This window comes from Protomyctophum parallelum (genome assembly GCF_964188405.1).
Source record: "Protomyctophum parallelum genome assembly, chromosome: 15".
Lineage (NCBI taxonomy): Eukaryota > Metazoa > Chordata > Actinopteri > Myctophiformes > Myctophidae > Protomyctophum > Protomyctophum parallelum.
Genome location: NC_139710.1, coordinates 21,501,756 through 21,526,511, shown reverse-complemented (window position 1 = coordinate 21,526,511; position 24,756 = coordinate 21,501,756). Strand labels below are relative to the sequence as shown.

General features: G+C 42.4%; 1 protein-coding gene across 1 annotated transcript in view; it reads right to left on the bottom strand.

Moving 5' to 3' along the window:
* The window catches only part of adamts3 (ADAM metallopeptidase with thrombospondin type 1 motif, 3), a 160,906-nt gene that overhangs the window by 61,642 nt on the left and 74,508 nt on the right, over positions 1–24,756 (bottom strand). Inside the window, exons 5-7 of the mRNA XM_083784652.1 lie at positions 19,709–19,896; positions 4,276–4,359; positions 381–537 (exon numbers count right to left, since the gene is read on the bottom strand). Coding sequence (XP_083640778.1) covers positions 381–537; positions 4,276–4,359; positions 19,709–19,896 — 429 coding nt within the window. The remainder of the gene's footprint in view (positions 1–380; positions 538–4,275; positions 4,360–19,708; positions 19,897–24,756) is intronic.

Genomic DNA, 24,756 nt, shown 5'->3' with positions numbered 1-24,756 from the left:
TGTGAATTCTGCCTTAAATTCCAGCGTGGGTTTTGGCGTATGTCAACGTGGCATTTATCAATTGTTCCTTAACAGCCGATCCAAGCGTAAGCTTTGATAAATGTCACGGGTGAAACCGACCGTCATTTAAATACATAATACAAGCATAATGAATGATCAATTATTAATGCTCTATATGCTTGCTAGGAGTGTAATACTCTTTACTTGTGTTCTGTTATTTTGTTTGTTCTTTGTATATTGTTTGTTTGTTTACTGGTTTTGTCATATATATATTTTTCTCTTTTTTTAAAATATGTATCTGTGTCTTACTAGGACACCCTCGAAAACGAGACGCTACAATAGGGGTTATTCCTAATGAAGAACTCCAATCATCATCTTACCCTGCATGCCAGTGGGACCGAACCCCTGGCGGGTGAGAAAGATGGCGTGGTCGTGGTGCTCCGAGTGTTCGGGGTCGGCCTTCTGCTGCACAAATGCCCAGCGGCACACGTTCTCCAGGCTCCGTGACGGGTTGCCTCGCTCGATGAGGCTGATGGACTTGCGAGGTGTAAAGAGGAAGGCAAGAGAAGACACGTTTTAGATGCATGCAACTCCCGTCCCAACAGCAGCCTTTAGCAATGCAACAGAATAATAGTTACATTCCTGAGAGTGTAAAAAGAGGAACAATATGGACCCTTTACGGGTCAGAGTTACAAGCAGGGACGAATAGTTTTCATAATCCTCATGGGGGCCCGTGCCGCCTCCCCCCCCTGCACTCACAGCCACAACCACTGCTGCTGCTTGGTTTAGCCAGGGGAGGGCGGTGTTGGACAGTGTCTTGACTGTCTTCAGTGCGGTTGGGTGCGCACCCAACAATTTTAACACCTCTTGGACAGCCGGGGGAGAGGTCCAAGAGGTGTTTAGGAATTCCCCGAAAATCCTCATGGGGGCCCTGGCCCCCCGGCCGCCACAGACTCTTCGTCCCTGGTTACAAGCAGCATTAGGCCTACGAACACAGATGATTTTACTGTGTATTAACAAAGACTACCCTGGAAAATCTATTATAGGTCAGAGTTAAATTAAGTAAGTAAGTAAGTAAGTCAGAGAGGCTTATAGTTGGTATCAGCCAGGGTGCGGGAGTCTATCCCCGTTTCAATGCGCTAGACCTCTGAGAGATGGAATGCTGAGGTGGAGCGCAACACCTTATATCAGCTCCCAGTACTTTCCGCACAAAGTCAAGCCGTGCTGCTCATACGCTGAGTTGGCGTGCCCGGCCTCAAACCCATGACCTGGCCGTCGAAAGGCAAGTGCTCTACTGATTGCGCCAAGGATATCGCCCAATTGTCGAGGTCCCGACACTACAAAATAAATGCTTGGCCAATCACAGAAAACCACGTACATGCATTGGCTGTACCAGCCAGAACGGGATTAGCCTGAGCTAACGTGTTAGGTTTCTGGTCTAGAGGGGCGGGGCGCGGCAGAGATTTGCGCACGCCCTGATTGGATCTCACCGATCTGTCCGTGAGCCCCCTCCTCTCCCCCTCCTCTAGTGCAGCACTACGTCACATCATTTGGAGCGACGCCCACCCGTAAGGGTTGACTCCCACTTCTAGACCAGAGCGGCCAATGCGTTCCCCCCCCCAGGCTGTTTTTGTGCCGACGAAAATGAAAGCCTGGGTACCGAGGCTAGAACGGGGTCGATTCCAGTCTGAGCCAAACTTTGTTGAACCTGTAGCCTACTGTAGCCTACCATAACCTCGATTGTACGTAACATCATCCGAATGACAGATGCTCTATGTATTCTTATAGCATCTGTCATTCGGATGATGTTACAATTGACGTGAGACAAAAGCATTAATACATAATTAAATCCCCTATACTTTTCAATGATGCACGTTGCCTAGCCTACTCTATCATTGCAGGGGTGGGGTAGGTCAGAGCGAGAGAGTGCTAGGGTACACATTCAATAAATAGGCATTTTATCACCCTAAAATTAACATACATGATTTATTAGAATTTGGTGTGTGTAGAAGCCATTTAGCTGGTTTTTATTATTATTTCTGTTATTATTTAGCCTTATTAGTTTAGTGAATATTCTGTAGATAATTGGCTAATTGGTTTATTGTTTTGGGCAGGTGTGGGGGGGGAATTCATGCACCTATGTGGAGACATGTTTTTTACCAGTAGCACAGAAGAATGAGTAAATGCTTGTATTATGCACTTTATTTCCAGTAAAAGCAAAGCAAAATGAATGCAACTTGTGGACATTGAAATTCTTCATGCCTGCGTAAACCTACACCCATAGAATGGGTGCATCAGTGGGTTTGTCATTGAACGGTTTGAAAGCTGGCAAACAGCACTTACAACAGTGCGTATGTATCTCTCACTCTCTCTCAGCTAAGTTGATATTAAAGTGAACATTTTCTCATGCCAAATAAAGCGCTCCATTGAATTGATATTTCAAGGTATGTTCGAGCGGAATGAGGACCCACGCATCCCTGTGATAATGATATTATATACTGTGCAAATGCAATGTACATGATAGGCCTATATTTCCTTCATGTTCTCTCTCTCTCTCTCTCTCTCTCTCTCTCTGTGTGCAGAGTCTCAGCACACTTTCATCCAAGGTTGATCCAGATCCTTATATATTTTTTTTCTGACAAGCAGCTACTTATTGTCCAATACGCTTTTCTTATTCAAATGCATTCTCGTTGAATCGTTTTTACTATGATATAATCAGACTGCAATTCATCATTGACTAGTATTAATACGTTAGCTCTGACGTTTTTAGATGCTTGGGCAACATTAGACATCACATATAAAGGCCTTTCTTATATAGTATATACCCTGGCCTATATACTGTATACAGTATATGATATCTATGGGCAATCTCTCTCTCTCTCGTAATGGGAATAAGAGATACGCATGAATGCAGGGCTGTCCATGCCTGTGAGTAAATGTGATGATATTGTTAGATTGTGAGATAGAAAAAAATAAAAAATAAATAAACGCTCCAGAAATGAGCGAGATATGCCTTAGTTAAATGTCAGTGGTCTTGGCTACCAAAATGGATTGGTGCGCTCTCCGCAACGGGCAGACGTTAGATTTTCATTCATATTTCAGATCATTGTCATTGCAGTGCAAACCATCCTAAAAACAATTAAATAATAGCCTATTCCCTTCATAGACTACGTTACAACTTGATTGTGCTGTGTAAAGCAATATGTGACATATTTCTTGCCGTAAAAAACGTAAACGTAAAACACAGCTTCTTCTGTCCGCGCATGGGATCTAAAGTGTGCCTTGTCTGTGCTGTTATTGTTATTCAAAATCCATGAACATTTCTGCTCGAGTACCATTCTTTTCATGCTGCTCTTTGCAGCTGTAACAAGGCTGCAATTATACCAACCCAGTGTGTTTCAGGAGTCGACTTAACATTTCTTTGGCATTATTGGAGTCTGCTCTAACCTTCTCCTTCATTTGTTGTCTGGGTAAAGGTTTCCATTCTCTATGTATAGAAGGGATTGGGGATTTGTAGACACCTACAGTATTCCATTATAACAAGCATCCTAATAGACCAGTCAATCTAAGCTAAAAAGTGGCGTGACCAAAAGAAAATTGGTTTTTTATGATCCTTAGGGTCATCCAAATAACATATTAAAAATTGATTATTATATACATTTTGGATCATGTTAAATTCAGGGGTTGAACATTCAGTGAAAACAGCGCACAACACACCACTTATTGTTGATGATTATATTTACTGCTACTGTATAGCTGTCCAAATTGCCCCTCTGGTATAATAATTCCCTTGACTTTGAATGTTTGTGAACAGAAGTCAGGGTCAGAAAGAAGGTAATGCTGTGTTTCTTGTGTATATTATTTGTGAATAATTTTTTTTTTCACAAATCTTCTAAATATTTCAAAAATAGCCCAGAGACATAGAGTAAGACAGAGTTACGACATTGAGGGGGCAGAAAACTGAGTGCTCGAGGGCTGAAAGAAAGAAGAAAAACAACAAAACAAACAACAATCAGAAGAAAAACAACAAAAAAGTGTTGTACCCTGCGCTTTTTTTCCTTCTTTCTAATTATTTGTTCGGCCCAAAATATTGTGTTTGTTGTCACGATTTGTCACGATCCGAGTTGGCTTTGTTCGAGGCTCACAGGTCTTTAAATAAATACTTTTTGAAACGTCTACGGGGAAAATGCATGGGGAATTATTTCCTGGGCCTGTCGTGGACATGAAAGGGGAGGGACTGCGACGCTCTATATGAGATGGAGCAGTGGAACTCACCTTGGCATAGCCGAGCATGATCATCCTCACCAGGACGACGTTCATGTGGACGCCCAACGACTCGTCATGGTAGATCTCATTGACCTGAAACAGACGGCACATCATCAGGAACAGACTGAAAGAGCCTCCTGTATGAGTCACAGAGAATAGTCAGAATACTAAAAGTGTCTCATTAATCATTAGTCTGGTGGAAAGGTGAGACATACAGTACAGTAGGAGAATGTTTTCTGGTTGTCATGGTAGTACTATCTGCACCTGTTATCACTGGCCTGTCCGCCCACCATTGTATTGTGGAGCTTGGAAAAACCAGGGTATGATCTAAGAAAGTCGTTGCTGTGCTGTCAGGCATTGACCTTGAACCCGGTCGATGCCAAATTTTGCACACACACTCCCTGGATGCCAACGATGAACCTCTGTCCCACATTTTCCAGAACCAGCATGAAAAGAATGGTACTCGAGCAGAAATGTTCATGGATTTTTGAGTGGTGCAACCACTCCTACAACCAGCAATGTCCGTGTACCTGCATCCTGTTGTCATGAGCACGAGTGGTGTGTGCATGCGTGAAATTGGAACAACACGAGTATGTGACTTATTAATACCAGTAGGGGGCGCCAGAAACAGAGAGAGGGGTATGCTGTACCTGCTGCCTGCTAATGAGAGAGAGAGAGAGAGAGAGAGAGAGAGAGAGAGAGAGAGAGAGAGAGAGAGAGGAGGGGGGAGAGAGGGGAGTTGCACCACTCGGTTCACACAGATGTGATTTTAATAACAATAACAGCACAGACAAGACATGCACAAACTGCTGCAATCCTTATTGTCTCCACCAGGCCGAAGGCATCACTCCCTGGATGCCAACGATGAACCTCTGCCCCAGAACAGCCCGTTATAGCGCCACCAGGAGGCCGACTTTTGAAAAACAAATGTTTTGATCCTCCAGATTCTGTCCAAAAATCCCGCAAATCATTACACACTATCTCTATAGTCATGTGTTCAAGACGGATATTTCAGATTCCATCCTAATTGGCTAACCTTGGCTTTCAAAGTTTGCAGGATTGGCCTGTTTTTAACAAAAAGCCTCAAATCATGAACGCAGCGTCTCCATCTCCAGCTTTAACATTCAGTCAAAATAATGCTTTGTGTTGCAACCAAGGTTCTGCAAGGCAGTGTTCTGAATTGTAGCGAGGGAGATGTTGGTGGCATGTTAATTAAAAAAATTACTAAAGAGATGGATTTAAAAATGTAGGAAAGTAAAGGAAAACAAAGGTATGAAAACAGAAAGAACTAGATAAAGTGCCCCTCAGGGTACAGGTCTCCACCAGGTAAGGTCAGGTTGTGGCCTCCTGGTGGCGCTATAATATGCCAATGTGAAAAGGGTGCCATTTCTTCTTACGCCTTGGATGGCAATTGGTTGCTGCGTTCATGATTTGAGGGTTTTTGTTCCAAATGGTTTTTGGCTAACATTGGCTTTCAAAGTTTGCAGGATTGGCCAATCCTGCAAACTTTGAAAGCCAATGTTAGCCAATTCGGATGGAATATGAAATATCGGAAAGTTCCGTCTTGAACACATGACCATAGAGATAGTGTGTAACGATTTGCGGGATTTTTGGACAGAATCTGGAGGAGTAATATCCAAAAATGTGTTTTTCAAAGTGTGTGTGCAAAACTTGGCATTGACCGGGTTAACGGTGCCGGAGATTAGCTGGTAACAGACGGACGGACGGACGAACACACGGACGGAGTGCAAAACATACTCTCTCCCCATGCCTTCGGCCTGGTGGAGACAACAATGAATGAATGCATGCTTGGGGGAGGGAGGGTCAGGGAGAAAAGGTAGATCTGTTCCCCCCAGACTAGGGGTGCTGGGGAGTCCATCTGTCCATCTGTTCTCATACGGCATTTATCATTTCCACAAAACCTTGAATTTGAACGTGAGCCAGGACAAAAATCACGTTAGGTCGGGAGCTGTCGTAGGCTTTAATTGTCCTCAGCTGTTTTTCTGTCGTACACAAGTGGAGCAGCATTGTCTGAACTGCTGACATGCTGTCACAGGCATCTAAACATATGTTTTCACTCCTAAAATGGATTAAACTAATAATACATGTGGAAAAATATATTTTGTAAAGGCATGTCATATGAAATTTGTAGGATATTTCCAAGTGTGCAAGCAATTAAAATCGCGCAATTAAAAACAATGTTGCAATTTAGATGCTTAAGCCATTTAAACAGTGTTTTGCATTAGCGCATGCCGGTTCCCTCCCCTCCTGGAATAGTTAACTTCCATGACATGGACCGAGAGGCATTTGCAGTGCTGCAGCTATAGTCAAGTCTACCAACCAACGGGTAGGCTATATGTCGCTCGAATGCCAAATGTGCCGTGCCGGCGTACCAGCGCAAGTGCAGGGGACCGCATCGGAGATATAGTCGTGGGCCAGACCAGAAGTGAGGGACATTTTTGGTGGCAAAATCTCTTTGCTACCATTTTGTTTGTTGGGTCCATATAAGGGTCCGTATAAGACATGATAGCATTTTCAAAAGAGTTGGAACAATCATTGTGTCCCCATTAACTCCCATTATATATAAGTATGGTATATGTTACAATTAAGTTTGATTCACACTTATAATTACACACACACACACACACACACACACACACACACACACAGTCACACACACACACACACAAATGCTATGACATATAAAAGTATGTTATATGTGTATATAAACATCTAAGTCTATAATAGTAATACATTAGCATAATTAGCTAATTATTTCCGAAAACAAGAAATGATTATAACTTTACTTTACTTAACTTAACTTAGAAAGGTGATCTATTCTAAGAGTCTAAGGGCTGTATTTTGCGTGTCTTAAGTAACAGGTCTTATTACCTAACTTAAGACCTGGAGGCGTGCCACTAGGGATATTAAAAGCAAATTTACACATTACAAAATTATACATAGATTCTACTATACCCCTGTGAAACTGTTTAGGATGGGCTTGGTGGAAGACAAACGGTGTTGGAAATGTAAAGGGGAAGATGGTACATTTTTACATGCCTTTTGGGAATGTCCTGTGGTTGTGCCTTTCTGGAAAGAGGTACTGGGGAAACTTGGAGACTGGATGGGGCTAATACTATACCAGAATGCCCAAGGTTATGTCTCTTGGGAGATCGCACGGTGCTGCCACAGGGGGTCACCAAGGCACAACATGCATTGGTGACTGCAGGCCTTAGTACTGCAGCTAGGTTGATACTGAGAAACTGGAAGAGCTCTGCTACGCCAGAGATCACAGACTGGACCCAACTTATGACTGAATACTCAATTGCCAGGAGGAATAACGTCAAAGGGAAGTTCCATGAGATATGGGACTACTTTTATTTGTATATCAAAGGATTGTTGTAACATTTTGTATTTGTACATTACATATGATATAACCACGAGTGTCAACAACAGTGTGGAGGGGTGTTGTCCAGGGGTTTTCTTTTTTTTACTGCTAGGTGTGTTTTGTTTTTTGTTTGTTTTTTCTTGTCTTTTTCTTTTGTGTAAGTCATGTGGATTTTGTATGCTTTATTTAAAATCATTAAAAAACTTTGATGACAAAAAAAAAAGAAAGACCTGGAGCGTGGTCAATGCTCTTTGGACACTCAGAATAGCCAAATGGCATTGATCACGCCTCCAGGTCTTAAGTTAAGTAATAAGACCTGGTTCGTAAGACACGCAAAATACAGCCCTAAGTCTATGTTTGTGATGTTTAGAAATTCACCTGTTACCATGGTGCAATCATGCCACCATTTTAATTTGCATAATTTGCATGAATTGTGAAAGAAACGAGGTCAAAATAAGGACCCAACACCATATATAGAGGATAGTTGGCTTGATGGAGCCTGGAAATAGGCACATATACGATATACAGTATATATGGCCCTACCACAACAAGGCATATACTAGAAGCAAAGCACAAGAATAGGGCTGTAGTAGCACACATGAAAACAGTCCTATTTTGCAGAGTCAGAGTCAGAGTCAGCAGTCAGAGTCAGCAGTCAGAGTCAGCAGTCAGAGTCAGCAGTCAGAGTCAGAGTCAGAGTCAGCAGTCAGAGTCAGCAGTCAGAGTCAGCAGTCAGAGTCAGAGTCAGAGTCAGAGTCAGAGTCAGCAGTCAGAGTCAGCAGTCAGAGTCAGCAGTCAGAGTCAGAGTCAGCCGCAAAGGTATAGTGCAGCCACGCCCAGCAGCCGGCGAAAACTAGAGTTCTCAACAGGCCCGAAAATTAAGGCCCGGCCATATAGAGCGTCGCAGTCCCTCCCCCTTTCAGAACGATGAGTGGCCCAGGAAATTATTCTCCATTCATTTTCTCCATAGGCTTTTCAAAAAGTATTTATTTAAAGACGGTTATGCCACGGACAAAGCCAACTCGGATCGTGACAAATCTTGACAATGAACACAATGTTTTGGGCCGATCAAATCATTTATAAGAAGAAAAACAAAACAAATAGTGTTGGCGCCTGCCTTTATTTTCTTCTTTATAATTATTTGATCGGCCCAAATTATTGTGTTTGTTGTCCTGATTTGTTACGATCTGAGTTGGCTTTGTCCGCGGCATAACCGTCTTTATATAAATACTTTTTGAAAAGCCTATGGAGAAAATGAATGGAGAATCATTTCCTGGGCCACTCGTCGTTCTGAGAGGGGGGGGGGACTGCGATGCGCTATACCTGGCAGGGCTCCAGACTAAAGTTTTTCACCAACATCCCGGAAACCGTCCCAAAAGACAATTTGAACCGTCCCAAAGTGAATGCATACAGTCCCGATTTATTTTTATTTTTAATGTTGATGTCATTCTAACCATTCACACTAATGTGAGGGCAGACCATATAACGGTTATTTAAAGACTTCCAGCATTGCTTTTGAAAGTGGCAAGGAATCATAATAGGTATCAAGGTATCATAATAATCCTCGATAAATGCATTAATCCTTGAAGTAAATGCCTTCTTAGAATCTTTAGATCAGCCCTAGAGGGGTAACCACATTCTTTGGAGGGGTTGCCAGTTGCATTTCTGAATATGTGCAAAGTAATGAAAATCTGAATAAAAATAAATATATCCATGTGTTCTAAGTTAATATTTTAGTAGAAGCACAATATGTAGGTAACTAGTAGGAAAAAAGCTTTCGGTCTGCGTGTGTGGCACTGAAAACGTAGTTTTTCACTGACGTGCGTCAGAACCTCAGGCTCAGACACAGGGCTGATCAATGAACAGCCACAACTTGCCCACTGTGATCTTCTCACTTGCGGGTGGAAGTTGCCAGTGTGGCGTGTTAGGGTAGGTAATCTCCGGTGTCAGGTGTGTGATATCTTTTTATACAGTATGTCAGGTGTGATCTTCAAATTGTGCTTAAATTTGAACTATGCTTCATAGAATCAAAGTTGGATTATCACCTATGACATATCTAGGGTGCACTCAGCAGTGGCGCTTAGGAAATTGCCACCCTAGGCCGCATCACACGGAATTGCCCTTCCCAACTCGTGCAATTTTCTTTTCACAGAACGAACGGGACACAAAACGAACCAGCAATAATGATCCATGCAGCGGAGGCAGGGCTGGGGGAGCGCACGGTAACTGGCACGAGAATAACTGCGTTGTGGGGAGCGCACGGGAACTAGCACGGGAATAACTGAGTCGCGTTTGCCCTGTCTGACTCCAAATTTGGACAAGGTTTCATCCCAATCCTTCATCAATCCGACACTGATGAAGGCTGGCTAGCCGAAACGTCTGTCAATCAATGAGAATAAAAACTTAAATGCAGTCTTGGTGTGTGCGACCCATTACCTTAATTACAATGTTGATTTGAACGGGTAACGCACAAGGGGCTGTATTTTGCGTGTCTTAAGTACCAGGTCTTATTCCCTAACTTGAGTAAACTAAAGACCTGGAGGCGTGATCAATGCCATTTGGCCAAAGAGTGGCCAAAGAGCATTGATCACGCCTCCAGGTCTTTAGTTTACTCAAGTTAGGTCTTTAGTTTACTCAAGTTACCTGGTACTTAGCCTCGGTACCAGGCTTTCATTTTTGTTGGTGCAAAAATTGAAAGCCTGGAGGAACGCATTGGCCGCTCTGGTCTAAAAGTGGGAGTCAACCCTTCCGGGTGGGCGTCGCTCCAAATGATGTGACGTAGCGCTGCACTAGGGGGGAGAGGAGGGGCCGGGGGTGACGGACAGATCGATGAGATCCAATCAGGGCGTGCGCAAATCTCAGCCGCGACCCGCCCCTCTAGACCAGAAACCTAACACGTTAGCTCAGGCTACCTGGTACTTAAGACACGCAAAATACAGCCCCATAAGTCAGAGCGTGGTGGTCACAAGAAAGAATTACCTCCATTATACAATGAAAGATAAATATTTCCAGACTGATTAATGGGGTGATGTCCCCTGATACACGTGAGATGTTTATATGACTGCCTCCTCTGCATTTTATTAATTCAGAGTGCAGACCTCTGCTATATTTTATTCCACATAATGACGGCTCACGTTGAAGTGGCATTTCAACTGCGCTGCTACTGCCTCCTAGGATATGGTCATCATGACTGTTAAGAGGGCTCGTTAAGCTGTAGGGGCTCGTTAAGCTGTAGGAAACAAAACAAAAGCCTCAACGAGAGACATCCATTAAGTGAGCGTTTACACCGATTATTGGGGGTGCTATCTGTTGAAGAAACAATAGCAGATCTACAAGCTTACGGCGCATCGCAACGCAATCTGCTATTTTCACATCGTACGTTATAGGGCTCAAGTGGTTAACACTATGCCTCGCAATTTTAGCTCGACATTGTTATAATTATGACAAAATATAAAATAAGGCATAAGCGGTAAAATGAAACAGATTTTGCTGTATAAGAGCACTTTCAGAACGACACTGTCCCCAAAAAACCATTCATATACCATAATGAATGATACAAAATAAAAATAAAATGAGTTTTCACTGTGATACTGATGAATAGGAACTTAAAGTATAGCTTGCTATGTTAGTTCCATTGATCATTATTTGGCGGTGTGGTCCTTGCTAGTGAACCTGAATAATGGACCAAACAAATGTAGGTAATTGTTGCATTTTCTCAGCAACGCTTTCGACAGAGCGTTCTGCTGCATGCGACTGACTGGCAAGACGAATGCAGAAACGATACATCTGACATTCACTTCAATTTCATTAGCATTCATCATCAACATATCTGACACCCATCAGCCGTCAGATACATCCATGCATCTCCGCACCGCCCTGTCTTGTATGATATTGATATACTGTATGTACGCCACTGGATAAGGAGATTGAAAAAGCCGGATGGATTAATTAAAGTTCATGTTTAAACCGTCTACTTTACGTCAACTGTTGCTGTGATAGTGAGGAGGAGCACCCTTATCACAGACAGAGGGAGTGTGCCCCTAATGATAATGAAATCAATGAACAGATTAGCTCCTCAAACAGCAAACCTCAACTGACCACGCAAGCACACTTCCAGTAGGCCAAGGAAATAAATGTTCGTCTCCACCAGGCTGAATGCATGGGGAGAGTATGTTTTGCACTCCATCCGTGTGTGTGTGTGTGTGTGTGTGTGTGTGTGTGTGTGTGTGTGTGTGTGTGTGTGTGTGTCCGTGTACAGCTAATCTCGGACATTGGCCCGGTCAATGCCAAACTGTGTACACACACTCCCTGGATGACAACGACGAACCCCTGCCCCAATTATTCGGCCTGTTATAGCACCACCATGAGGCAGATTTTTGCAAAACACATTTCTTTACATTACTCGTACATATTCCATACATCATGCAAATCGGTATACACTATCTATATGCATGTGATCAACACGGAGCTGTCCGCTCCCCCATATTCCATCTCCATTGGATAAGATTGCCTCCATTGTTTGCAAGATTGGTCCATTTTGAACAAAATACATCAAATCATGAACGCAGAGTGCATTTTGAGGGAAATTTTGCATGCAAATTCCCACTAGGCCGAGGAAGAAATGCTACTTGAAAATGTTCACATCAGCGTCACGTTATAACTGGCCGATTCGTGTTTTTATTTAAAGCAGGAAAACGATATGCACATCCCAGTTTCAGAATACGGTGCTGGACCCAAAAAATGACTGAATGAAGAAGAAAAAGTGGAATGTCCGCACACGATATAATTCTTTTTTATTTCAACCTATAAATACAACAACGTTTCGCCACCTCCGGGCTTTCTCAAGTTACATGGGTTACATGGGTATGGCCTTGAGATCCTTAAATAGGTGGAACATAACTGGGTGTCGTCATTTAATCAATTGATTAGCCAATAGGCTGTATGTGAAGATCCAATAGGCTGTATGTGGATTTCAAGGACTTCAAGGCCATACCCATGTAACTTGAAAAAGCCCGGCGGGGCGAAACGTTGTTGTATTTATAGGTTGAAATAAAAAAAGAATGATATCGTGTGTGGACATTCCACTTTTTTCTTCATCCATTCGTGTTTGTACCTGCAACCTGTAACTGCAGCGATCTGTGTAAAACTTGTACGTATGCACACTCCCTAGGGCCCAAGGAAAAACCTTTGCCCTGCATTTTTCACATCTGCTCTTTATAGCGCCACCAGGAGGCCGTAAAACACATCTTTTGATATTACTCCCTTCAGATTTTTTTTTTTTTTCTAAAAACACTCCTAGTGGTCCAGTAGCTCCTATCCTGGTGGAGGCCTGTGCACTGAGGGGCACATTTTCTAGTTAGAAATCCAATTCTCATTGTGGCACTATAACAGGCTACTTGACATTTTCACCTCTACCGTAGTAGGTCGTACAATCAAAAAAAGGCAGTGGTGGAAAAAGTATCAATACTGCAATATAGAAATTCTCTGTTACAAGTAAAAGTCCGGAATTCTAAATGTACTGTATAATGTAAAAGTACAAAAGTATTGGCATCAAATGTACTTAAAGTACCAAAAGTAAAAAGTACTCATTAAGCATAATATCCAATTTCGAGATTTCAAATGTATAAAAATCCTCAGCTTGTAGATCGGCTATGAGTAGAAGTAAAAGTATTGGAAATACTATCTAAACTACCTCAAAATGTTACTTAAGTACAGTACAAGTGCAGGCCCCTTTGTAGAGGCCTCTATAGAACCGTGTTCACTACTGACCACAAGTAGCTGTTCACTACTGACCACAAGTAGCTGTTCACTACTGACCTGTTCACTACTGACCACAAGTAGCTGTTCACTACTGACCACAAGTAGCTGTTCACTACTGACCACAAGTAGCTGTTCACTACTGACCACAAGTAGCTGTTCACTACTGACCACAAGTAGCTGTTCACTACTGACCACAAGTAGCTGCCACAAACCATGTTGAGATTCTCTACTGACCACAAACCATGTTGAGATTCACTACTGACCACAAGTAGCTGCCACAAACCATGTTGAGATTCTCATCTCTTTTCAACGTGGACCCAGCTGGCCAAAAGTCTGAAGAGAGAATCTAACTTGAATTATTTTTGTAATAGATGCCATTGGAATAGTGCAGCAAAGCTGAACGCATGTTCTCTCAGTGGGAATATGATGAGATGTAATATTGTCAATTCAAGTCCCCTCTTGGTAGGAGAAGGCGGACAAAGGATGGGGTGTTGCGCTGGCTATTAGTGTGGCAGGATGAGACTACAAAGGAATGACACGGTTAATGGTGGAAAAAGTACCACATTGTGCCACATTTGTGTGCCACATTTTTTTTCTTCCAGTTGTCGAACATCTTTTGAAAATGGCAGATCTACAAGCTCTCAAAATTGCCGATTGTAGATCGGCAATTTTTAAATGGCCGAAATGTATATAACGCTGAAGTGGTTACTTAACTTACTGTACAGTATGTTTTGTAATAATAACCAAAATCTACAAAGAAACTAAGCAACTAGTTTTCATATAATTCTAGTGGAGGGTCTGAGATGTAGTGGAGTATTGGAAATACTCAAATATGTCTGTACTTAAGTACAGTAAATATACTTTCCACCACAGACTGTGGGTGCAAGTCTTGCATTGGTCGAGGTCCGGTGACCTCTATTAACCTTACTTTAGTTTTAATATAGCTACATCATGCAAAAACATAATAAGAAGAAGAAGAAGAAGAAGAAGAAGAAGAAGAAGAAGAAGAAGAAGAAGCAGTCCTTGCATAGTGACAAAGGAACATTTTCCTTTGTCTTACACTATATGCAACTCTTGTATTTACACACAGTAAAGCATGTCTGATAGTATCCATACCGTACTGAACTGCTTTTTTTCACCCCTGGCCCTGCTGCTAAACCTACCGACAATCTCCAAGTGAAGGGGATTTGATTGGTTGTCCATAATAGGGTCCGGCTTCCTTCCTCGCTATATGCACCTTCACCACCTGCTCCACTGCATCCAGGCTATAGCCCGCAGGAGGCAGCAAGGATTCCTGACCAGCCTCTTCAGTATGCAATCGCAGAGAAGAGAGAGCTAACCATTATTATGGACTATATATATATATACATTACAGCAGCATATTGTGACAAGATAAATAAAGTGGATGGGAGGGGTTCGCCCCACTCAGAGTTGTCCCTGTTGAGCATGAGACCTTCTACCTTTAATCGATTCCATGCCACCATTGACTCCAGCGCTCTGGAGCCAGTGCCAACAGAATGCACGGAGAAGGCTGCAAAGAAGACCCGGTGAACCGTCTCCGTGAACTGGAAGTAGTAATTGGCCATTTTCATGCCACAGTGGATCACCTTCGCTCACCTCATATCACCTCAATTCCGAGAAAAACACAGCTAAAGATTGTGTGCGAGTGTGCACAGAGTTTTGGGATTTTGATGATGTCACAACATGGAAGCAAGTGTTGCAGGGAAGCTAAAATACTGTAAATATAAAAATAGTATATAAATACTAAATAGTCTTAATTCTGGATTATTACTCTTTTAACATTTCTCGTGTTCCTGTGTTTGACACAGCCAGGTTTAAGCTCTATATACAAGATTTCTCGAGTTTGGCATACTAGTGCATAGGCATTGTGTTAAGTGGCTGAAGTGTGTTGTTGGACTTCTCTTTACGACAATTGCAACTTGTCTGGAAATGTTACGCCTATTTTTGCCGAATGTTCACCCATTGCGAAAAGCCCAGAACGGGGACACTAGAGTTAATTTAAAGTCAGCTAGTTTAAAATCCGGGAGCGTTTCATTCATGGCAAAAGAAGACGAAACACCTGTGGTCACTTCAATCTGTCGCTGCTCATTTGCCTAACTAAACTTTGAGTTTTCCCAAACGCTTTTATATTCCCGCCAAGTCGTGCAGATGTCGAAATTGTTCTTGTCGCCACATGTCGCTCAGCGTATAGTCCAGCTATAGTATTGGAAGCTAATGCCTGCTGTTGGCTGTGTCGCTTGTGCTGTGCACCTGTGACCACAGGTTCAAATGGTTAAACGTGCCGAGACACAGAGCTGTAAAACGTTACTTCATGAACTGAAGGCTATGCAAGTATTACACGCAAGTATGCTGAAAACAACTTCAAGCTAACATTGAAAGTGCTGTCATGCCATCCGGTACTGGTTATTAATGAAGTTGTAATCTCAACAACTAAATCAAATGCTGGAGGGAGAGAGAGAGAGAGAGAGAGAGAGAGAGAGAGAGAGAGAGAGAGAGAGAGAGAGAGAGAGAGAGAGAGAGAGAGAGGGGTGGGGGGATATATTGTCTGCACAAGTCTGTCCCATCTAATCTCTATTATGTACTGGTACTGTAAGGAAAGACCGTAACAGCAACGCTGAATTTAAGACGTGCTGAATAGAATAATAAACTGTGCGTGCGTGTGTGCGTGAGCTCATGCGTGCGTGCGTGCGTGTACTGCAGGACATTTGTGAGAATGGGAATCCAGTGTATTATTCCCAGAGGGGAGAAATAAAAAGCATTGCATTGCTGTAAGTTTTCATTTGGGCAGCCTTGGTGGGGGTCAGAGTAATAACTACTCTGAGCCTCCAGTTAAAGCCAGCGGGGACCTCTACTGGAAGACTTCATAATGACTGCACATATGACATGCACCACTGGCAACCCTTAGTATTGGACTGCAGTGCTGATATCCCAACTCGCACCCCGCCGGTCTCCATGCTAGGGAAGCATTTTCCCTAATAAGATGAGACCGATACTGTTTTTGAACCCAATCGAAACAGGAAAACATTGTTATTTTAGATTTTAGCTTTTGGGCTTTACAAAAATCTTTTTCAAAAATCTTTTCGTGCCGGGCCGCAGGCTTGTACTGTACATCTCCTATTTCTGAACTTCTTTGAAAAATCTTAAGTATGAGAACTAACTATTAATGGGTTAATATAAGCCAACGTGTGGTGGTGACATTTCTGAAGCTGTTGTCTTGTTCCAAATACAGTCAAAAACAGTCAAGCAGAGTGGATGAAAGCCTGAGTTATACTTACCGAAAATAGCAATAGTCATGGCTGTGACGCGATCATGACATTTTACCTGATGATTAATTGTCATACAAATTAATTGTGTTTTTGACATTGGCATTTACACTGTTATTATTATTATTATTAATTTATGAATTTCTTTCAACAGATGAATGGAAACGATTATGCAAAAAGTAATTGTGATTATTTCAAATAATCGTGATTAGGCAATTATGTAATAATTGTGACAGGCCTAGAGGCAATGTGACAAGCTGTGACACTGATGCCCAGTGACTGTGACGTGCTGAGACACACCGTGGGCTTGTAGATCTATATTCTTTCACCAACACATTTTCAAACACATGCAGATTGAGTTTACACAATACTGAGATACGGAGAACTGTTCCTTTGTTTCAGAGGGAACTGAAAAGAAAGTAGCAAATCGTAGGCACTATAGGCACCCTTTCCAAATGCACAAACAGTCATCAAGAACATTGCCACTGGCCTGGGCCATGGCTCAGTGGTCCAGTCTAGCAGTGTGGGTTCGACTCCCGATCCCGACGGCCTTTACCGCATGTCTTCCCCCCCCTTCTCTCTCCCCCATTTCCTGTCAGCCTACTGTCTTCCCTCCATAAAATATATAAAATAAAAAGGCGAAAGCCACAAAAAAACATTAAAAAATGAACATTGCCACTTGCTTTGTTCTGTTAAAATAAATCAATGCACACTCCCACGACAAACAACATCTATAGTGACACAATTTGGTTCAGAGCTGACTTTCAAAAGACTGCTGCTATACAATTGAAGCCCGGTGCGCCGCTGAACCAATCTTGTAGTCCTCAATACATTCAAATGTTTCATATCATATATTTATGCGCCGTGTGTGTGCTGCGCATCCAATGGCAACCTCATCTTTTGTGTTGTTTAAGCAAAGCCCCCCCACAGCTCGCCAACAATCAGAATAAGCGTGCATGTGTGAGTGTGGGCAATCATACATTGATCATTGACCTTCGTCAGTGCTATATGATTTTCACAGACAAAGAACTTGCTCGTGACATCACACCTCCATATATGGTCATGACTCGTGACATGTCACGGCCACCTCCATATATGAACATCACGACACTGACCTCATCTAACCCTGGATAACCATCATCACCTAGATCTGCATATATGGGGCCGGCCAGCAACTCTACAACAAACATTCGATTGCTTTGAACCTTGTTTAACCCAGAAATGCCAGGGATAACCTTGCTCCTGAACAGGAGCCCCCATCAGTCTACCGTAGCACCATCTGTGACCTCACCCATCGCTGTAGGTCGGGACTCGGTTACCGTCAAGGATTTGGGGTGTCGCGGTAATAGAGGTATTCGACAGCATTTTCGAATATGGTCAATTCGTATATTGAAAGAAAATGCAAGTCATTGCGTCTGTGTGTCGGAGGGGTTTTGGGGGGTTGGCGGTTTTGTCAGATATAAAACTAACCTTTGTTCCAAAGAAAGTTCTGTAGATAGAGCATGATTGCAAGACATCACAGTCAAAGCAACATTATCAATAAGATGGGGAAATTTTCTAATATATGCAACATACACTATACAACACTATACACACCCTCAGCAGTGCTTGTATAGTCCAAGGACAATTTGTGTTTGTTCACGTCACTCCACCTCACAAAGTCCAGCATCCGGACACAGAACACGCACTGCAGTGGGCACTGCTGGGCACAGATGAGCAAAGCTTTAATTTGGTGTTTTTTATAGAGATTTTTCTTTTCACAGCGTTGAACAAACAGAAAGGTAGGAGCGCACACCAGTAGTGGGGAGGTGCTGACCGCAGGAGATAAAACTATGATCTCGTGGAAACAGCTCGTGGTCACCATGCCATCAAAAAATTGTTTTTCTTTCACAGCGGTATAACATTTCACCATCTCGTACCTACAGACCCCCTACTATAGTTTTCCTCTGAGGAGCAACGCCATAAAAATGGAACCCAATACAATACTTATATCAGATTGTAGAGATTTCAATACAGACAAAGCAACAACAACAATAGTTTTGGTTCACAGCGGAATATAATTTGACCATCCCATATAGGTCAAGGAAGGTGCAGGACAAATTTGCTGTTATCGACAATACAAAGACAGAGAAGAGTGAACGCTTAAGCTTGAGTTGTAGTTGGGCCACGTTTAGACGCCAACGGCCTCTAGGGCCTAGGCAAAGTGCTGTTGCTTTCTCACTTTGTATTCTGCGTTTACTTTACACAGAGACAAAGCGATGTGACAAAGCGATGTGATTGAAAACGCTATATTGAGAGGATGGAGAGAATGAGTGCTAGGTCTAAAGGCAATGAAGACATTTTTAGCAAAATATGGAAACCTCTTCTCGACCACCTATCATCGGTTGCCCTTAGCTGATTAGTCTAGTTGCCAGCTCATTGTATGTCTTTTCTGTAGGCTAGTAAGGCTACATATAACAATTGTCAATAAAAAAGGGGTTCTCAGGATCCACAAACCGAACGGCATGTGGCCAGCCTGTGATATAAGCCATCTATGATTATGATGACACATCTACAGTACCACATACATGCCTCCAGAATGTATAAAAGATAAGACATATAAGGTCCTTGCAGAGTGGCCTATATATACTGCCAGTGTGTACAAGAAAGTTGGCACTGATCAGTGACCAGGTTAACAAGATTATCTCCAGACACAAAGGCAGACACGGTACTTCTATCAGAGTCAATCGATTTCAACACAGACAAAGCAAACAACAACTGAATCCAAAGGGTGAATATCCCATTTTGGGGCGGGATGTTTTAAACATCACGTTATAATTTAGCTATTGAAAAATAGCAGATCTACAAGCTCATAGCGCGCCACCGAGTGGCGCGCTACGAGCTTGCAGGTAAGCTATTTTCGAAAAATCGTGAAAATATTTTAGAAGATTTAGAAGATTTTCTTATTTATTTCGAGGTCGGGCCTATAAATGGGGACATCTGAGTGCTCGCTCCCCGGGTCTGAACTTACTATGTTCATGAGGGTCAACAGGTAGTTCTGCACGTGCTCCTTGCCATGGAAGCGCACCACCGAGTCGTCCACTCCCAGCAGGACTTCAATGTTGTAGTCGTCGTCACCGGCGTGGCGCCGTCGGCGGACCGTCTTGTTCACCCGAGAGGCGACCGCGTCGAGGGCCCTCGCCACGTCCAGCACTGGCTCTGTACACGGCACAGGGAGACATTTCACTGTCTGATGAGTTCATGTACATTATAATAGGACCAGGATAAAAGACAACCTTTAAGCTCTATACCTGGCGTCCCGATTCTTTTGAGCATGTCCCTATATGGGCACAATGCAATATGAGCTTGTGTAGATCTATTTCTTTTTTACAATTCACTAGTATTGTACTAGTACACGCACACACACACACACACACACACACACACAGCAGTGACATCGCTACCTATACGCGCAATACGCACTGCGTTGCGTGTAGGGCAACACGCCGAGGCAAAATGGCAAAATGTGCCAAAAAGTGCCAAGCCGACCCTCAAAATAACACATTTTCTCCACGGCTCCGCCGCGTAATGACGATGACAAGCGGCCGTGTGTGCGTCCTCGAAAATAACCGATCTGCATGAGGAATAGCAGGTGCTCTCGTCAGGAGGGGGGCAGCACAAATATCCGTCCCTGACACACACACACACACACACACACACACACACACACACACACACACACACACACACACACACACACACACACACACATTAATCATTTTATTTATGTCCACATACGAGAACAATACAAGGACACAAATATTTACAAGGTGCTGTACAGAATGCAGTTGGCAAATGGAATGAATAAATCTGCATAATGCACAGGCAGTTACTGAAAATACGCATCAAAGATGCATCTTTACATTTTCAAACATACAAATAAATGCATAGATAAACACTATTACAGAAATGTTATGATGACAAATATAATAATAGGAAAACATCAGAGAAAATGGAGGAACATTTGGTGAAAATAGCATTTCTACAAAACCCCTTGGGGGGTCCTTGGAGGGGACATCTATTCAGATTTGTGGCACACCTCATGCTTGAATAAATAACTTTGTGAGATTGTAGATTGGCCTTTTTAATCACGTACCGTAGCAATCAGTACTGACTCAGAGCAGACCAAAAGTCCAAAGAATCATGGTTCCATTTGTACACTCTCAAAGTAGACGTCCTTGAAATTTAAAAGTTAGAGAACCACTGCTTTATTTTATCCCACAATTTTGTAACCCGTTTTCTTCACCCAGTGCCAATGACCTAAACTGTAATCCTGAGCTCATGCTTCCTTCAATGCATGAGGAGTGAGCAGGCCGCTTCTTATCACCTGACAGGTAGAACGTTGCACGTGGAAGGAACACGTTATTCCAACCAGTTCCTATCCCCTCCATGGCGGCGCCCCGGCTGACCAGGGGGAGGCAGTATAGAGACCAGGATTACTGCATGTTTTTTGTGAGAGTACTACCTACCCTATAGGCGGACACGGGGAGAACATGCAAACTCCACACAGAAAGGCCCTTTCACCAACCCCACCTATAGGGTATGGGCGCTGGTGACGCGGAGGAGAGAACACGCCCACAGCGTCCCCGACGGGGCCACCCTTAATGGCCTCATTATTGTTTTCTTTCTTTTTAATTAATTTGGAGCCCTCGTGAGAATAATAAGTGACGCATAATCAGCTCACTTCTGTGAATCAAACAAAGACACGAGAAGCACGTACAATTGTAATGGAAGCAAACAAGCGAGCCGTGGAAAACAGCTGCACTTGAGCCGCACCACAAACACCCACTAGTGCTTGTTGGCAGTTACTCATTTACATTACTTGAGTATTGTTTTATACCACTACAGTCAAATAATGTTTTTACTCCACAAAAAATATTTGCCATCTTTAGTTACTATGATCTGAATTTGAACACGGGCATTGACCATTAGCATATGCACAAAACAATGACGCCCCTTTTTTTCACTTTCCCAAAATGCAAGCTGTTTATTAGCGTTTTTTTATGTAAACACCGGAGTTTCGGAGTTCGGGCTGTGGGATATTCGTCGCCATGGTTACAGCCGTCACCATGGCTATATGGTCCCGCAAGCTGTAGGTCTGTAGGATGATCAACTGCGCATTGTGTGGAACATTACTGCACGCTGCCGAGTGCCGACCAGACGACCAGTGCAAGACAGAGAACGCTGCAAACGTATACTGGACTTTTATGCACGGCCCGTGTCCACACGTTGCGTTTTATGAGCAGGAGGGCGCTTTGCATATCATCGTCATAGCACTGGGACGCAGATTCACACGCACAATGTTCTACTTCTAATCCAAAATGTTGAAACAGTTAAAACAATAAAATAAAATAAAAACAACAACAGATCTACATGCATACAATGCAGCCAGCAATGCAGCTCCCAATTTTTGTTTGTCTCTGTGACACATCTAGGGGCCGCAATCTGCATTCAAAGATTTTCCTAGAAGCTTTGTTATATATATGTAGCTTTAATATATTAGCACCCCTCACTTCACACGGGTGTGATTTTTATTGTATTTTTTATTAGCACAGCGCTGAGCGCACTGATATAACAGACAGTAGCGCAAAATGTTTACAAGTTTATCGAGATGAAAGTCCCTACTCCCCACACAGTGACAGCACTCCATGTTTACGGCACGCACGCACAGACAGACAGAATATTCTGTAGGCTATAATACACTGCAGTGTTTTTATGTGTTTTCTTAAGCAATTGATTAATGTACTCGTCTTCATTTCGATCAGGGCTTCAGTCTCCTCATTCAACCATGTCTATCCATGGTAACAGGACATCTTTGCGCTGCGTAAAATATGCCTTCTCCGTCTCAAACTGTGTTCAGCTCCTCACGCGCCACATTGTTTGCTTAATTTCCTTTATTTACTGCGGATTGCATTCACACCTGCTCCGAATCGTAATCAAGTGCGATTGGAAGCGAAGTGAAACCCACGTTTTTGCTCGGAGTAAAATGCGGTTCTTTGATACGCATTAGAATTCGAATGAGCCTTCACACCTGCCAAACGAAGTGCACTTTCTGAAATTGCGCAGCAGGATTCGTTTTAATCGCAGCAAAGCTCTCTGGTGTGAATGTGACCTAATATCGTGATTCGAATCGTATCGTGAGTTCAGCTAATCGTTACATGCCTAGTCACAATGTGACATATTGTGAGCTTGCAAATTTCATCTATTTGTCGTTTAAAATATAGGGCTCAAGTGGTTAAATTGAATAACTATGCTTGTGACTTTCTGGGGGTATATTTATGAAGTTGATTAGTATAAATGAAGCAATTTCATCTATTCATGAGATGTGTACGTGTGCATCTGTGCACTGTTGTGTGTTTTAGAATTTACATCTCATTTGGTTTTGAAAACAAACATGAATGCAGGGCAACGCTCATGGTGCAAAAGTTCAGGGAATCTTTCCACTGAAGTAATTATATTCATTCAACCACTACAGTTTCTTCAGGCCTAGAGTCGAAAAAATATATAAACTGTGGTGCCAGTCATTGTGAAATGAAGTGCTGCGCTAGTTAATGCCGGACACAGGGGTTTTACTACACCCCAGCTGTAGTCAGTTGTCAGTCTGCTGATTGAATAAACTTTTCTAATCAGCCATACATTTCTATGTGCAATTCTCACAAGGCTGCATGTCCATTTAACCACTTAAACTCTCTATACTTATTAAACTTGATCTGCACTATTCTATTCCCTCTACACCAAATCAAATTTCTGCAAATAAGCAATAAAAACAAAAACTAAACTATAAAATGTCCACCAGGGGCCTGTTTCACGAAACTTGGATTAACTAATCTTTACAGCCTGGTTTATTCCGTTCCACTAAAGCCAAGCGAGGCTCAGAATTGGTGGATTTGGCGAGCCGGGATCAGCAAGCCTGGCTTAATAGACAGTCTGGCTTTTTGTCTCTAGACCCATTCTGTAGAACACAGATTTACTGATCCTTCTTCTTCATGGGGTATTAAGGCAGTTTGCATCCTTAATAGTTGCATTACAGCCCCCTTCTGTATATCTCATTATCTTTACTAATCTATTCAAGACTTACTGATACAAGGACTTAAGCTTATAAAATAAATACTGCTGCTGTAATTAAAGAGAGAACATACTCTCAATAGTGGATAGACTGAATGATTAACTACCCCAAAAATATAGTTTACATTTTACCACTACTATTAACTTAAAACAGAATTCTTAATATTGTAAGCATAATGATATTGTCGCATTGTGATATTTGGCCATAACTCCCTCCTCTGAGGGAGCTACCTTTGGGGAAGGGGGTTGTTGTCCAGACAGGGGCCAGACTGGTGAGGGTCATGGGAGCATGCCAAAGTTTGTGCTATTGCCATTGAGAATGCATTGGGTGTTTAAGTTAAATAACTCAGAAACTACAAAACATTTCAAAGTAAAAAGTTCCAGCATGTGTCTCCACAGTAAGCTGAATTTTACAAAGTGTGAATGGAGTTTCTAGGTAAAAGTGATTTTTTGAAGTGCCACTATCTGCCTATAAATGTCTCAAATTTGAAAGCACTAATATTTCTAAAACTATTAAACATTTCAAAGATTCCTTTTCAGGCACACATGTCCACCGTAGGATGAACCTAAATAGGTTTGAATGGGGTTTCTAGGTGTAAGTATGTAGGACTAGTAGTGGGTGAAACGTTACAATGGTAATATGTTGTAAAACAATGAGTAATGGTAATATTTAGTGGTTTTCACTTTTACAAAAAAAAATAATAATAATATAATATAATAATTCTTCTTAACCGTGCACTGCACTTGCACGACAGCAAACCTATTCATGGGGAACATTCACCAAAAGCAGCTGATCTACAAGCTCACAAGCTGTCATGATGTTGTGCAGCCTATATATTTTGGTTATTTGATTTTATATAGTGCTTAAATTAGTCCTTTAATGCAGACTGATAAGGCAACATAAACCCATAATAATTGAATAAATCTGGAAAACATCATTGGTTTGTGATCAGT